The following is a 14,645-nucleotide window of genomic DNA, read 5'->3' on the forward strand; positions in this document are numbered from 1 at the left end:
GATTACAACTGTTTGTATAGTAAGTTCACTAGGGAGTCCTTTGGCTTTGAACATACCCTTGCCTGGAAGACCACTTTTTTTGACATGTCAGATACCATTGTCATATTCCATACCTTGGCTCTCAGTATTTTGTACCTAAGCCTTGTGTATTTCGTGCTTTTATATTCTTTGTATTTTATATTGTTATCTGAACGAAATTCTAAATACCACAAAAAAAAAAAAGTGTCACTCCCCAATTCCTTGGACAACCAAAACTGAAATAGAAGATTTAAGCTTGAAGGACCACATGTTGAAAAAAAAAAATGATAAAATTATGCAATTAAAAGCTTAGCACAAAATTATTGAAACACAAGGAAAATACCAAACTTTTTTCTTTATATATAACATAAAAAAAACAAAAAAAACAAAAAAAACAAAAAAACAAAAAAACAAAAAAAAAACTGTGTGATATAAACAAATAGCCTCTCTATTGATGAAACATGTCACAGGCCTTTAATTCTTAGCATAAACAAATGGTTGTGACATTTGGAAAATCTAATTCAATCAAATGCCCTATTTTATTAGCACACATTCCCTATATATCTATGCACGTGTAACAGTAATTTGAGCATTAATGTGTACCCTTTAACTGGAAACAAACGGTTTAGATTAAAAGAATATAAAATTGGATGGCTCATATTTGTCTTGTGATTTTCGTAAACATCCTTCCATAATTATATGGAGAACTACCTTAAAACAAATAATTAAAAAAAAATCCTCTTTTAAAAGAAAATTTTTCCTTTTCCTGCCTTTTTACACGGAAATAAACAAAGGTCTCAACATGTGCAATGTAAAATCATTCTGATGATGGTCTTCACGGTTGCCAAGCATGTATGGATTCTCACTTGGCTTCTCAAAAACTGAGATCAGCTGGTGCTTGTGTAAAAGCCACAGCTTCTGCAACTGGTGAACAGCAGAAGCAACTTCTACAAGAATGAGGTAAGAATCAATTGTTATTTGATACGCATTCTCAGTATAGTTTTGGGTCCAGAATGTATTCTGAAGCAAGAAAATAACATCCAGAATTCGCTCTAGGCCCAGAATCACACAGCCTCGGTTACAAATCACTGATATTTTGGACCTGTTAACCATTTAGCAACTCCGCAACATGTAAGCTTTCAGATACAATATATAAAAATTATCACAAGGGTTCCCACAATCCCACCATTCTCTTTGCATATTTTAGAGAAATTTATAGACAGTAATGTTCTTCCTTGAGAATGTATGATCAATTAGTTAACTGATACGCTTCTGATCCTGGCCTCAAAATGGTGGAACTGACAAGAACCCGGATCGATTAACAGGGACTGGATTGATTGACACCGCTATGTAGGAGCTCTGAAAAAGAAAGAAAGCCAAACAGAGAACATTGAAATTTCTTCACAGATGCATAGGCAAGTATCCAATATACTACATTGAACATCACTTTATTCATTTTCTCAACAATCTAAATCATCATGGTTGTACAGTTATAATGAGACATTACATGAAAAATTAAAATAGAAAATATATATATATATATATATATCTATTTCCCCATTTTTTCTTTTCTGCTCCATTTTATAATTACATGGCCCCATGGAGACCTTGCGGTTCCATAGGAGTTTGTGACAATGTTTCCTCTCGTCCTCGGCATCTTGTTGCTTTCTGTTCAAAATCCTCGAGATCTCCCTTCGCAGATCTTGGTGATGATATAACAACATCCGCAAGATTAATGAATATTATGATGTGAACCTTACCAGGTTTCACTTGAAATTTGTATCTACAACTGAAATTTCTTGAATAAAGGTTTCTGACAGACAAGGAGCCCTCTCATCGCTGTTACTCTCGATCTCCACTACCCGTGCATCCCATTTCAGCCGTGTTGCGATTGTCCTGGCTGATTCAATAAGGGGACCCGTGTCTCGGAACATCATTCAACCCTGTATAGGCCAATTTATTGTTCAGATTCAAAACACATGAAAGCGAACAAAATGCACCGACTCTTTGAAATTATGAGAAACTTGACATTAGTATAAATGATATTTAAATTTCAGTTTTGTAGCAAATTTAAGAGGACACAGGATTGTGAAGAAAACAATGTATGTTGCAATACTATATCACAATCGCACTAAGCAAAAAATATATATATATATATATATAAAATAAAATGAATGAAAAACAAAAAGATGAAAATTGTTGCTAATGTCGATGAGGCAGCTAGGCTATGTGAAGAGCTTGATGGCTTCGAGAAAGTAAAACAAAGAAAGGGAAAAGGAAAGGCTGATTCGGAGCAGGCTGGACGAAAGCCTGATTGTATTGCCTCATCACCAAAGTGATTGGTTGAGTCCTCTTATGGAGTATATATGCTTTTTATCCCTAATTTTGTATCTCTAGGGACTGGTTTTTTTCTTAGTCAAGTGATTTTACCCCTAATTTTGTATCTCTAGGGACTGGTTTTTTTCTTAGTTAAGTGATTTTACCCTGCAAATGGCTTCACCATAGGAGGGGGGAACTGCCTAATTTTGTCGGTGTCTCCTGTATTGTTCTTTTTTATTTATTTATTTTTATTTTTTAATAAAAATGACCTTTTAGCAAAAAAAAGAAGATGAAAATTGCAATTCCAAAGTTGCTAATGACCATAATGATTATCTGGATCCTCTATCTGAAAAAAATCACAGAAGCACCATATATTAATATCTCTTCTGTGTTTTTTGGTGGGGGTGGGGCGGGTGGAGGGGGTGAGATAGAAAATACTATCTATCTACAGATCCATTTTTTCTGAATCTCTTTGTTATGAAGGGACACATGAGAATTGGTAACTGGTAACGTCCAGACAAAGTATCCACCCGGTTTCAAAACTCTATCAACTTCAACCAAGAAAATACCATCTGATCATATAATAAAACGGAAAATCAGATACGCAGAAGTGTAAGGCAAACAAGAAATTCTCACTGACCATCATGGATCATTTCATGCCTAAATGATGGAATGATATGAAGTCTAGAATAGACGAAGAACAGGTGATATAATATGGATCAAATGATAGACTTCTGAAGTACTTATCTAATAAATGATACGTCATAATTTGTCAAAACAAACCCTAAAGGACCCAGCAAAACACGTGGGAAACATTCTGGAGCAGAGCAATCTAAGAGGTATTTCACAACAATAACTGAAAACTGTATTGTACCTCAAGGCATTTATTCGGGGTTAAAACTTCAAATTACATTGATGAATCCAAAATGACACAAGTAGGTAACATGCTTAGTTTGCAAATTAATAATTGGCCAATGTATGACAAGAATCACAAAGGAAGTAATGCAGTTTCCTTCCTAATTCTTGTCAAACATCAACTGAACAGGAGTGTAAAGGCTCCCCATTAGGAAGTCATCACTTTAGGTCAAATGGGCTCCTAATGTTGAAGACATTTAGCCATCCTATATGTGTAGCATCGACAGATTCATTCACACCATCAATCTCGAGAATCCAATTCCATATCTTGAAAGTCTATGGTCAACAATTCCTCCAAGAATGTACGAATGGAAATACAAAGTTATGGAATCTCATAAGATGCATCGACTGATTCATTCACACCATCAATCTCGAGAATCCAATTCCATATCTTGAAAGTCTATGGCCAACAATTCCTCGAAGAATGTACGAATGGAAATAGAAAGTTACGGAATCTCATTAGATTTTCGCATGCAGAAGTAATTTTTTATATAGTTCTTTAAAATTCTAGGGTTTGACTCATCTTCTCAATGATAAAAAAATGTAGGATTCTTTGATTGTTTCACTAATTTCTTTGTAATATAATCCAGATATTTCATGCACATAGGTAAACTCCAAAACATTTGACTACCATCAGTTTGCAAATACTTATACTTTCTGGCCAATGGGCATCACAAGTAAGTGAGCCAACAAGGCACCATTTCAGAAGATTTTTCCTAAAGGATTACAGAATTCCCCATCCAATTTAAACTAGTTCAAGTTTTATCTGTTTGAACCTCTCATAGTTATATCTTTTTATAGTTTATAAACCATAAGACAATAAATTGGAATATAAAAGCTCTATTAACATTTGTAGTAGCAAATACAGATCATGCAGAAAATTACTGTTCCACATTTTTGCAGCAATGCTCAGAAACTAACACTAAGCTATCAATACAACTGTCCTGCTGATTTAATTGTCTGAGGAAGAAAACTAAGAGCTACATATGCACAATATGGAAAGTGAAGGTAATCATAGAAAGACACACAAGCATAGCAGGATATGGGGATCCCAAGTAAACAATGTTATGATTGGTACCTTTCTGATCCCAGTCGACACCACATCTTGCACAATGCAACATATCAAACGAAAGAGAAGGATATGGCAACTGTTTTGAAGTAAAAGAACCAATCATAGCAGGAAGACCTCTTTCTAAAGTTAGTTGGACTTGACTGCCTGAGGCCTCATAGTTTGCAATGCACATGGTCAATAGTTGCTTTGAAAAGAGATGTGCTCCAAAGCTACCTTAACCACATCCTACATCCAAGACAGTCCTAACCTGCATTGTTCTTATACAACATGAACAATTACCTTACTCGTCAAATCAGAAGTCATCAACAGTAGCAAAGAGAGAGAAAATATATACATGATTGTTCATTGCCGCCAGTAAAACATATCCCATGATTTGAAAATGCAATATATTGTCACTGTATTACCATTTATGACACACATGCCAATTCTTAATCTAGACTTGGTTTAGATCTACTTTGTGTTAAACTCAATACATGCAAGAGATACACAACAAAGTTGAACTACCAGATATATGAATATTGCAACTAAGTTAAATTTTGTTGATTCGGCCATAGAGTGCAGTCAAGGAAATGACTTGAGCATATAAATAAGTATTTATTCTATGATTCTATCCATTCTATGGAGTAATAAATAGATGACGTACAAACACAGAGTATATATAAAGTAGATTATAAGTATGGAACATGACAGCTGCATAGTTCTATTACAAAACAATCAAGCATTCAACTACTATAGTAACTCTCAGACAAACTGCCGTTCTTATAACAGCATCTGGAATCCTATAATTAATGAGTCACATTTGGAATGTGGAAATTAAATATCAGTAAATGTATGGTTTACATGACTCTCACTACCAGATTGGGCATCTGGCTGGCAGCAGACTCAGTGGCAGTAGTAGTTATGAGGAAAGAAATTTTGACCACAATAAATTTTCAAACAGATGCATTTTTTTTTTTTTTTGGAGGGTGGGGGGTTTGTTACAAAAAAGTTACAAAACAGATGCATATTACATGTGAATCCCTGGTGATACACTAGATGCACTTAATACCACTAAATGAAATATAATGGAGATTTACTAGAAAAATGGAACAAGAGTAGACAGTAGAGACAAAGTATTAGAACCATCAAAAGAACAGCCCACCAATAAAACACAATATCACTCACACCAGCCTGAATGAAATAAGATGCATTCCTCAGTCCAATCATTTCAGAAATTTGATGGGAATAGTCTTCAACTCCATCAAACATAAGAGTCGGATCGAAAGGCTATCTGATCTTCCTCCAACATCATCATTCTGCAACCATATTGATTGGACATATAAAGAATAGGGTCATTGGGGTATGGACAAAGAAGGAAAAAATATGGAAGTTACTGAAGGGAGTTAGGAAAATCTTGGGTAGAGATTCTATTCTAGATTCGAGGAGGATTTTGGAAGGTAAGGTATCTAAAGATAAAACCGGAGAGGGTGGTGGTTTGGAACAGTTAGGAGAGCAGATACCATTTGTTTTTGGAAAAAAAATTTAGAGGCCAGATCGTCTCATGGACCATCCAAGGGGGATGTGGGGCCCACCTCTGAATGTGGGGGCCCATGCCCAATGGATGGTATGAAATTGTTGCAGGAGGTTCATGGTCCAAAAGATAATCTGATCTCAATTTTTCCTAACCCATGGAGGATGGTTCATCCATCATCAAAGGGTTCACAAACCCCTATAGGTTCACAAAACTGTGTACTTGTTTTTTGACTTCCAATTCACAACTATATGGAGGGATATTTTACGATTGAGTTCCCAAAATCGAATCATCTTATTCCCCAAAGGCACCCAGCAAGAAGACGGATGCGTGTGCTAACACGAAATGGATGAGCGCGCTAGTGCGAAGACGTTGCTTGGCATATGAAGAAAGCCCTGGTCTACAACCACCCTGCGGTCGAGCTGGTCTAGGACCACCCCTGTAGCTTTTTTCATGAATCAAAGGCACAATATCATTGTAGAAGCCAGTTGGGTCAGGCACATATATATCAGCTTCACCTCGTATTCGAAGCTGGCTATATGTATAATGAATAAACAGTGAATTGGCCCATAGACTTTGCAACATTTGGAGAGTCTAATTTTGCATCTGGGTGACAAGACTGTAGTAGAGGGAGTATCATCCTGTTTAGAAGGAGCTTAATCAATCAGCAGATCAAATTGCCTCTACACCTACTGTTATGTGGAAACTTTCATTACCCTACTCACTTTCCAAATGAGCTTTGTAAACTTGTTGAAGATGATTCTGACCAGCATATTCTAGTACTGAATCATTAATCTTTACCTATAAAAAAATAAAAAAAAGGGGTGCAAAGTTCGAAAAGATTAGATTACAAAGGTCATGCACATAGCTGGTAACAAAGGTAACAGAAACAACACATCAAGGAAAAATGTTTGTCATGGTGGTTGTCTCTGGATTAATTCCCCCAGAGCCACTCAGTTGCTTTCACTACAAAATCCTTGACCATAGTCCAGTCATTTGATTTTATGACAAAGTCATCATCCTTGACTAGTGTCACTGCTGAGGTGAAGATTCATCAGACTCAAACCCTTCTCCCTTTTCTTTTGGTTCCAATTGATGATGAAGACATCATTCATGAGAGTTTCATCCACCCACTTCCCGACAATGGCAGATCATGAGCAAGCAGCCAAAGTCACACGAACCACACTGGGGTCTCAATATTTCATAGCTTTTAAATGCCAACAGTGTGCCCAGTATCTAAACTCTTCCTCAATAATAGTTGATACAACCAGCAAGGATTTAAAGCCATCCCCAACATTTCACAGTTCTCTGATCTTCAAACTCCAACTTGCTGGGCAATTCAATTGGCAATGCTTCTACCAAAAAGATAAAAGTAATGCGACAAATCAAAATGCTTCAACTGAAAAGGCTAAATTTTGACGTCAACAAACATATATAATAACCCATCTGCCAGGGTGTTGTAGTTCTGCATGCAGCCCACATTAGACCAGGAATGCTGCCCAATGGTTTACGTTACCCTGTCCAGAAACAACATTGCGGCTATTGAGGGCCTAAAAGAGTATTGCCAGTCATAACTCATAACAACATCAACCTTGACAAGGCTCAAGGCCTCAAACCATCGGAAACCCAATTGCCAGCCAGGTTTGTTTTATCTTAGATAAGCAGCAGAAGTACCCATCATTCCCCCACCCCAAAAAAAAACCCTAGGATATCCCAACAATTTTATTGTAATGACTCATAAATCAACCAATAACCAAAGCGCACCTATACAATTCCCCCCAATAAACACATTTTCCCAGGTTGATACAACTCCAATCAAGAACTTAGTTTGACTGATTGCTAGAGCCAGGATAAGATCTTGCCATCGCCATGCAGCACTTGTTTAACATTCAAAGTTCATCTCTCACCATGAAACCTGGAATGCTTGGACCCAAAACCAATTCCAAGCAAAAAAAACCTCCCCCCTCTCCCCAAAAGAAACCTTCAAACTCTTAACTACCAGTCTTTGATAGCCAGAGCATGACTGCAGCCTGAGAAACCCTTCTAGGCAGACCAAATTAAAAAATTCTATCCAGCATCTTCACACCAGTTCACATCTCCTCTCCTTCCTATGGTTCCATGCTTACGAAAATAGTAGCAGCCTGAGCTAGCTAGGTGAGCTTTCTAGACCTGCTACAACCTAGATGTCAAGAGCAATCCAATCTTCATAAGTACTGCCTCAGCAGGATCTTCCCCAATGTCAGGAGCAATCCAATCTTCATAAGCACTGCCTCAACATGTTCTTCCGAGGCTGTCCTAGTTAATATTAGATCCTCTCTACACATTGGAGAGCAACTCTTAGGTTCCACTTATAATTAGTCACATTGTAATCAACTTTGGTGGCAGGGCTCTTTGGGTTATCCAGGCCCAGGCTGCCCCTAGTGCTGGAAGGGCCTTGAGATATCATCAAGGTATAGTCTGTTCACCACAGAAGTAGCCTCACATTTTTTTTTTTCTGTAACTAAGAACCAAGATAAATAAATTCCAGAAAAAAATACTTGGAAGAAAACTAGAAGAGTATCTAACAACATATGGCTGACCCAAGAAAAAAAACATCCATTTCCAAGACCCAAGCAGAAGTCCAGAATATAAATTAGCTGAAGACTAAAGTTCCCACTAAATATAACAGCATATGAAAATGCTATCAGTTGCGGCAAGATACCTGATTCATGCTCACAGGAAGCATTGCTCAACCGACCTCAACTTCCTCATGACTCCAAGCCCTGTTCACAGCATTTTTCCCATTACTGCAAGTCATAAGTATTGGTTAGTAATTAGTTCTCCGACAATCAACGCTCTAGTCAAGAGTCCAACCCATTTGTCTTTCTTTTGCTCCCCCCACCCCCTCCTCTTTCCCTGTTCTTCTAATTGAGTCATTAAGCAAAATATTCCTAAAGCTCAGAACCCTTCCCTGTCATTAGCATCGGATCTCTCTCTCTCTCTCATTTGAGGCTTTGAGCAGAACGATAAAGCTTCTCGTTGAAGAGCACCTGCGGATCCTTCTCGATCAAAACCCCATCTTGCCTGTAGGCATCTCTCAGGAATACAGCCCAGTTCATTTCGGTCCCAGCCAGATAAAAGGCTCTGGGCTGTTTCTGAAGCATCTGGTAGGTGTGCTTCGTGAGACTGAACTCCTCTTTAAATTCCACGACGTGATGTATAGACGCCCTCTTTTCCAACGTCAAGCTCAAGAACTCATGTAGAACCCCGACCCGATACTTCTCTGCTTCCGTTGACCAAAGCTTCAACTCGGAAGCATCGGAGTAAGGAGAAACCAGCGGAAGCGTGGTCACCAAGTTCAGCTTCCTCGTATCATCCTCATCGAGGTCCAAAGATTTCCCATGACTCAAAGGAAATTTAAATGCTTTCTTAACGCGATCCTCGTCTACGACAAAATCCCTCTCAAGAGCACTCACAGCCAACGCAGGATCCCAATTCACAAGTTCAAGTATCCGCTTCCCATCATTCTCAACCACAATCCTGAAATAATCTGGATACTTCGAAACACGGTCCCTAAAATCTTCAGGAATCCCAAACAAAAGTCGACAATGATAAATCTTACTCAAAGGAATTCGTTTCTTCGCCGACATCATGAGAAGCTTACGGACTTTAGTAACCCTATCTTCCTCCATTTTATCCATAATGGACTTCTCCTCCTCGAGCAGATCTTCCATCAAATCAGTGAAACCAAACCACATTTTTCCATCAGTGTGGCGATAAGTCTGGAAGATCAAGGGATGACGTTCGATCGAGCGGACGACCTTGCGGCCCCGAGGGAACCCTAGTTCACGGTAGAGCTTGCCTGCGTCATCGAGGCGAAGGACGTGCTCTGGCTGTTTCGAGAGGAACTCCTTACTTCTGGTAAGGAATCGAAAGAAAGCATCGCGTTGGACGAGTTCTTCAAAGTGTTGAATGCGAGTGGATTCGTGTTGGACAAGTTTTGTTCTTGGACTCTCTTTCTTCTTCCGTTTCTTCTTCTTCGTCGTCTTTGTATTTATAAATGAGGTCGAGAAAGATGAACAAAAAGAGAGAAGGCAGGGTTTAATGGGGTTTTGCAGAGAACTCGGACTCTCAGTGTTTAGAAATGGAGGTGATGGTGTTGCAGAGAGTGCGGAGGAAAATATTAGGGTTTGTAAGCTGCTGAGTCTGTTCTTCCCGGAGACTAGGTACCAAGCCATCTCGATAATTCAATGTCGAGCTTTGCTCTCAATCGGGGTTTATTGAGAAGGGGATTAAGGGTTTTAGAAAAAAAATAAAGAAAAGAAAAAATTCCGACCTGCCGGATTCGAACCAGCGACCTAAGGATGACTTCGAGATATTTCTCCCACTACAGTCCTCCGCTCTACCAACTGAGCTAAGATCGGATGTTGGAGGAGATTTGATAAAACAATATATAAATAAATAATGAAACAATAGTTTTTCTTCAAGGTCAAAAATGCCTTTATCTTTTACCCAAAAAAACACACCTTTCATTTCTCCTAGCACCAAAAGAAATTCCTATTTCAATGTAGCTTGAGGAAAACTTGGTCCTCGAATAATCAGTGATACATGAAATGAAAAGGTGTCACTCCAATCACGTGAGAAGTGACACCATTTTTATCATTGTGGTTGTTTTTCTTGGTCATGAATGGTGTTGTCAACGGGTTTGAGATCATTGTGTTTATGGAATTTAGGATGAAGATCCTTACAATGATGGCCATCGGAGGGTTCAATGGCAAATGTAGTGGTGTTGAAGCCGGAGGTATCATCATAGCCGATACCAAAGGACGTGTGATGAAGCTGGACCTATTTTCAAAGCCACCATTTGGGGTTCTATTGTTGACGAAGAAACCTCCTTCGTTCTGGATGGGATTTTTTTTTTTTTTTTTGGAGAAGTGCTTGTTGCAAAGCAGGTTGCTTGGTTAATCATATCTCCCTTCTTTGTTGTCGGACTGTCACCACGTGCCATGTTTCCACTTGTATTGGATGTTGTGTTTACAACATGTTTTTTGGGCATTGCTAATTATGCCTATACCCTTGCATGGATGATCGAGCCATCTGTTGAGCCATATACATACTATGACACCTCGTGTCTAGCATGCACTGTGCAAATAGCCTTTATGGAGAAACCTCTCCCTCTTATGTTGGAGATATTTGTATCCGATTATGATTGTTTCTATAATAAGTTCACTAGGGAGTCCTTTGGCTTTGACCATACCCTAGCTTGGAAGAACATTGTTTTTTGCATGTCAAACAGCATGGTCATATTCCATACCTTGGCTCTCGGTATTTCGTACATAAGCCTTGTATATTTCATGCCTTTGTATGCTTTGTATTTCATGTTGTTATCTAAATGTCTAGTTACTAAAAAAAAAAAAGGTGTCACTCCCCAAATCCTTGGACAAGCAGACTTGAAATAAAATATTTAACCTTGAAGGACCACATGTGGAAAAAATAAAAAAGAATACCATAAAATTATGCAATTTTGTTGAAACGAAAGAGTTTGAATACCAATGTGAATCATTTGATTATTTCTCAAACAAAAAAATAAAGGCAATTAAAAGCTTGGCACAAAATTATTGAAACATAAGGAAAAGACCTAAAAATCTGTGTGGATATAAACAAACAGCGCCTTCTCTTTTGATGAAACATGTCACAGGCTCTTACTTCTTAGCATAAACAAATGGTTGTGACATTTGGAAAAATCAAATTCAATCAAATGTTCTATCTTGTATTAGCACACATCCGCATGTGTAAATGTACCCTCCACTCAGATGGTTTAAATTAAAATAAGGGAAAAGGTTGGGTATGCCACCGATATCAAGTATGTTAGCACTCATTGTATCTATCTCTCTCTTCCCTTTTTTCTGAAATGACCCTCATATCCTTTCTGAATGATACTCCATCATGTGTTCCTATTGGTGCTATCCGTTAGCATACTTGATATCGGCGGCATACGTATCCCTCTCCCTTAAAATAATATAGAATTGGATGACTCATATTTGTCTTGTGATTTTCATAAACATCTCCTTCCATTATTATATGGAGAACTACCTTTTTTTTTTGTAGAATACGGATTTATTGATGAGAAGAGCTAGAAAACCCTGTAAATCCGCCACACAGAGGCTACGGATCTACAAGTTGGAATGAGGCCAAACTATCGAAACAGGCAACGACAGGCCTTCCGGGCCAAGGCTACAGAGTTGAACAACCTTGGAATACAAACAATTAATAACATCAACAGAAGCAGCGAGAAATCGAATATCCTCCAACACAATAGTAGCTCCATGTGAAGAAGACAGTTGATGACATCTTGGTTATCACATTCCACAACAATAGAAGAATAACCCGCCTCAAATGACCCTTGATAAACCCAATCGGATACCCATAGCCTCACCAAGAAAAGAAGATGTGAAGGTAACTTTTTCCAATCCAGCCAGGAGGGGTTGTCCCAAAGAGTTGCGTAACACATAACCAAGACCACCGGTCACAACAACATGTTGCGCTAAGCTTGCATCACAATTCAACTTCACAAAAGTAGGCGGTGGAGGCGACCAAGAACTACCAGCAACTACAGGAGGAATAACAGAGGGAGTGGAACAAATAGCAGCCGATGCAGTTTGGAAATCACAAATAGGTTGTGTTAGCCGCTGCAATTACCTCAGCTGGAGACCATGACTTATTATTAAAACAGAAGATCATTCATTGCCTTCCAAATATACCAGCAGAGGAAGGAAGCAATGGAAAGTGATTGTTGAGCCACCACCCAAGGCAGTGATGGTGGAGGAGAGGAAGGAGGACTATAAGAGAACTGCCGAACCAAACTGCACGTGCGAAAGAGCAATCCAATAGAATATGGTCTATGGATTCAATATGACAAGCACACCTTTTACAGGAAGGATCCAAAGGAACTTTTCTTTTATAGAGCCATTCACCAGATGCAATACCTTGAGCGCAACACCTCCAAAGAAAATCTTTAATTTTAGGAATGGTTTGAATAGACCATATCCTCTTCCAAACCTGATCAGGAACACTAGTCGCAGCCCAGGAATGTGAAGAAGATGCTGCTTCCTTTTCCTCCCAAAGTTTCTGGTTAGAAAGAAGGTGGTATGCCGATTTTACAGAAAAAAATTCCATTTGAAGAGGCCCCCCACATCAATCGATCTTCTTGAGGGAAAAAAACTCAAGGGAATTTGTAAGATGGCAGCTTTATTTTCTAGGATGAAAAAATTCATCTAGTAACACTTCATTCCACCGTCTGTTACCCTGATCAATTATCTCTGAAACCAAACACAAAGTACACCCTGGAGGTTTCCCAAACTGTAATTTGAAAGTTGGAGAAGATGGCAACCAGTTGTCCTCCCATAATTTGATTTGATCACCCACTTGCCATAACAGCCCATTTAGAAGAACTTTTCTGCCTTCAAGAATACTCCTCCACGCCTAGGAAGGTTGGCTACCCAAACTAGCATGTAAAAAATCAGTAGAGGGAAAATGAATGGATTTCATAATGTTAGCCCAATGAGAAGTAGGGGATGACCACAAAAGCCAAGCAGATTTAGCTAATAAAACTTGATTTTGTAGTCTCGATCTCTGAAACCAAGTCCTCCCTTCTGTTTAGATTGGCAAAGACGAGGCCAAGAAATCCAATGATTTTTTTTTTTTTTATCAGTAGAGTCGCCCCAATAAAATTCCATGGCCGCCTTTCGGATCTGAGAATGGAAGGACACTGGAAGTTTGAAGTGCATCCCTACAAAATTTGTCATGGAAAATGTTAACTTCAGTAATACCTCCTTTCCAGCATGGGATAATGTTAGATCAAACACCAAGAAACACAAATAAAGAGAGATAATAGATCCGTACGGCACAGAGATTTAACGAGGTTCACACACCAGGGTGGTGTGCTACGTCCTCGGGCGAAGAAGAAGATGATTCACTATGCAGAAGAAGGATTACAATCTAGCAGCGGCGAGGAAGAACTCGCCCTGAAACCCTAGCTTCGTGAAAACCCTAGAATACAATGACTCTCAACAAGCAACAGTACATTATATATATATACGCCAAATAACGGTTCGACCCATCGGGTCGCGGTCGATCCGGTCGAACCATACCGCGGGGGTTCCCAAGCCCTCTGCTTCCATCACAGATCTCAGAAAAATTCCCATTCGGGTCGCCACCAAAATATGTCGGATCGGGTCAATCTTCAAAACGGGTCAAGAATTCGAGACAAACTTAACAAATCTCCACCTTGCCCTGAATTCTCCTCCAACAGATAAACAAATAGCTAATATCTTCATCTTCTCCAATAGCCCTCCAAAGGGCTGAACTCAAACATGACAAACACCAAGTAAGTTCAAGCAATGCTCGAACTTACCAACACATAAAGGCTTAGTCAACATATCAGCTGGATTGTCTTCAGTACCAATCTTCAACACTTGGATATTACCTTGAGCAATTATCTCTTTTATGAAATGATACCGAACATCAATGTGCTTTGTCCTCTCATGATACATTGAATCTTTAGTCAAGTGAATAGCACTCTGGCTATCACAATGGACAACAGTCACCCCATGATCCATGCTGAGTTCTCCCAACAAACCTCTAAGCCAAATAGCTTCTTTAATTGCCTCAGTCACTGCCATATATTCTGGTTCAGTGGTAGATAATGCGACTGTAGCTTGTAAAGTAGCTTTCCAACTAACCGTACTTCCTCCAAGAGTAAATACATAGCCTGTGAGTGACCTTCTCTTGTCAAGATCACCTGCATAATCTGAATCAACATAACCAGATAAA

General features: G+C 38.9%; 1 protein-coding gene, 1 long non-coding RNA gene and 1 other non-coding gene across 6 annotated transcripts; 1 reads left to right on the top strand and 2 right to left on the bottom strand.

Annotated features, from left to right (window-relative positions):
• The first annotated feature begins 851 nt into the window (after nt 1-851).
• Nucleotides 852-1,546, top strand: LOC122071876. Its single transcript, XR_006138302.1, has 2 exons — nt 852-978; nt 1,344-1,546. It is a non-coding gene; the product is annotated as an uncharacterized LOC122071876 (long non-coding RNA).
• Nucleotides 1,547-1,567: 21 nt separating this feature from the next.
• Nucleotides 1,568-10,092, bottom strand: LOC122071873 (protein WHAT'S THIS FACTOR 1 homolog, chloroplastic). 4 transcript variants are annotated; one of them, XM_042636331.1, is made up of 4 exons: nt 8,536-10,092; nt 6,560-6,635; nt 4,331-6,475; nt 1,568-1,961 (listed from the first exon to the last, which is right to left on the bottom strand). In XM_042636331.1, the coding sequence occupies exon 1, from the start codon at nt 10,049-10,051 to the stop codon at nt 8,816-8,818; it is 1,236 nt and encodes a 411-aa protein (XP_042492265.1). In that variant the 5' UTR covers nt 10,052-10,092; the 3' UTR covers nt 1,568-1,961; nt 4,331-6,475; nt 6,560-6,635; nt 8,536-8,815. The 4 variants fall into 4 exon arrangements, with proteins under 4 accessions (XP_042492265.1, XP_042492266.1, XP_042492267.1 ...); XM_042636332.1 differs by lacking the exon at nt 6,560-6,635 and having other exon boundaries at nt 4,331-4,571; XM_042636333.1 differs by lacking the exons at nt 4,331-6,475; nt 6,560-6,635.
• A 51-nt stretch (nt 10,093-10,143) lies between these two features.
• On the bottom strand, nt 10,144-10,237 carry TRNAY-GUA. Its single transcript has 2 exons — nt 10,201-10,237; nt 10,144-10,179 (listed from the first exon to the last, which is right to left on the bottom strand). It is a non-coding gene; the product is annotated as a tRNA-Tyr (tRNA).
• Between the last annotated feature and the right edge of the window lie 4,408 nt (nt 10,238-14,645).

This window comes from Macadamia integrifolia, chromosome 2 (assembly GCF_013358625.1).
Source record: "Macadamia integrifolia cultivar HAES 741 chromosome 2, SCU_Mint_v3, whole genome shotgun sequence".
Lineage (NCBI taxonomy): Eukaryota > Viridiplantae > Streptophyta > Magnoliopsida > Proteales > Proteaceae > Macadamia > Macadamia integrifolia.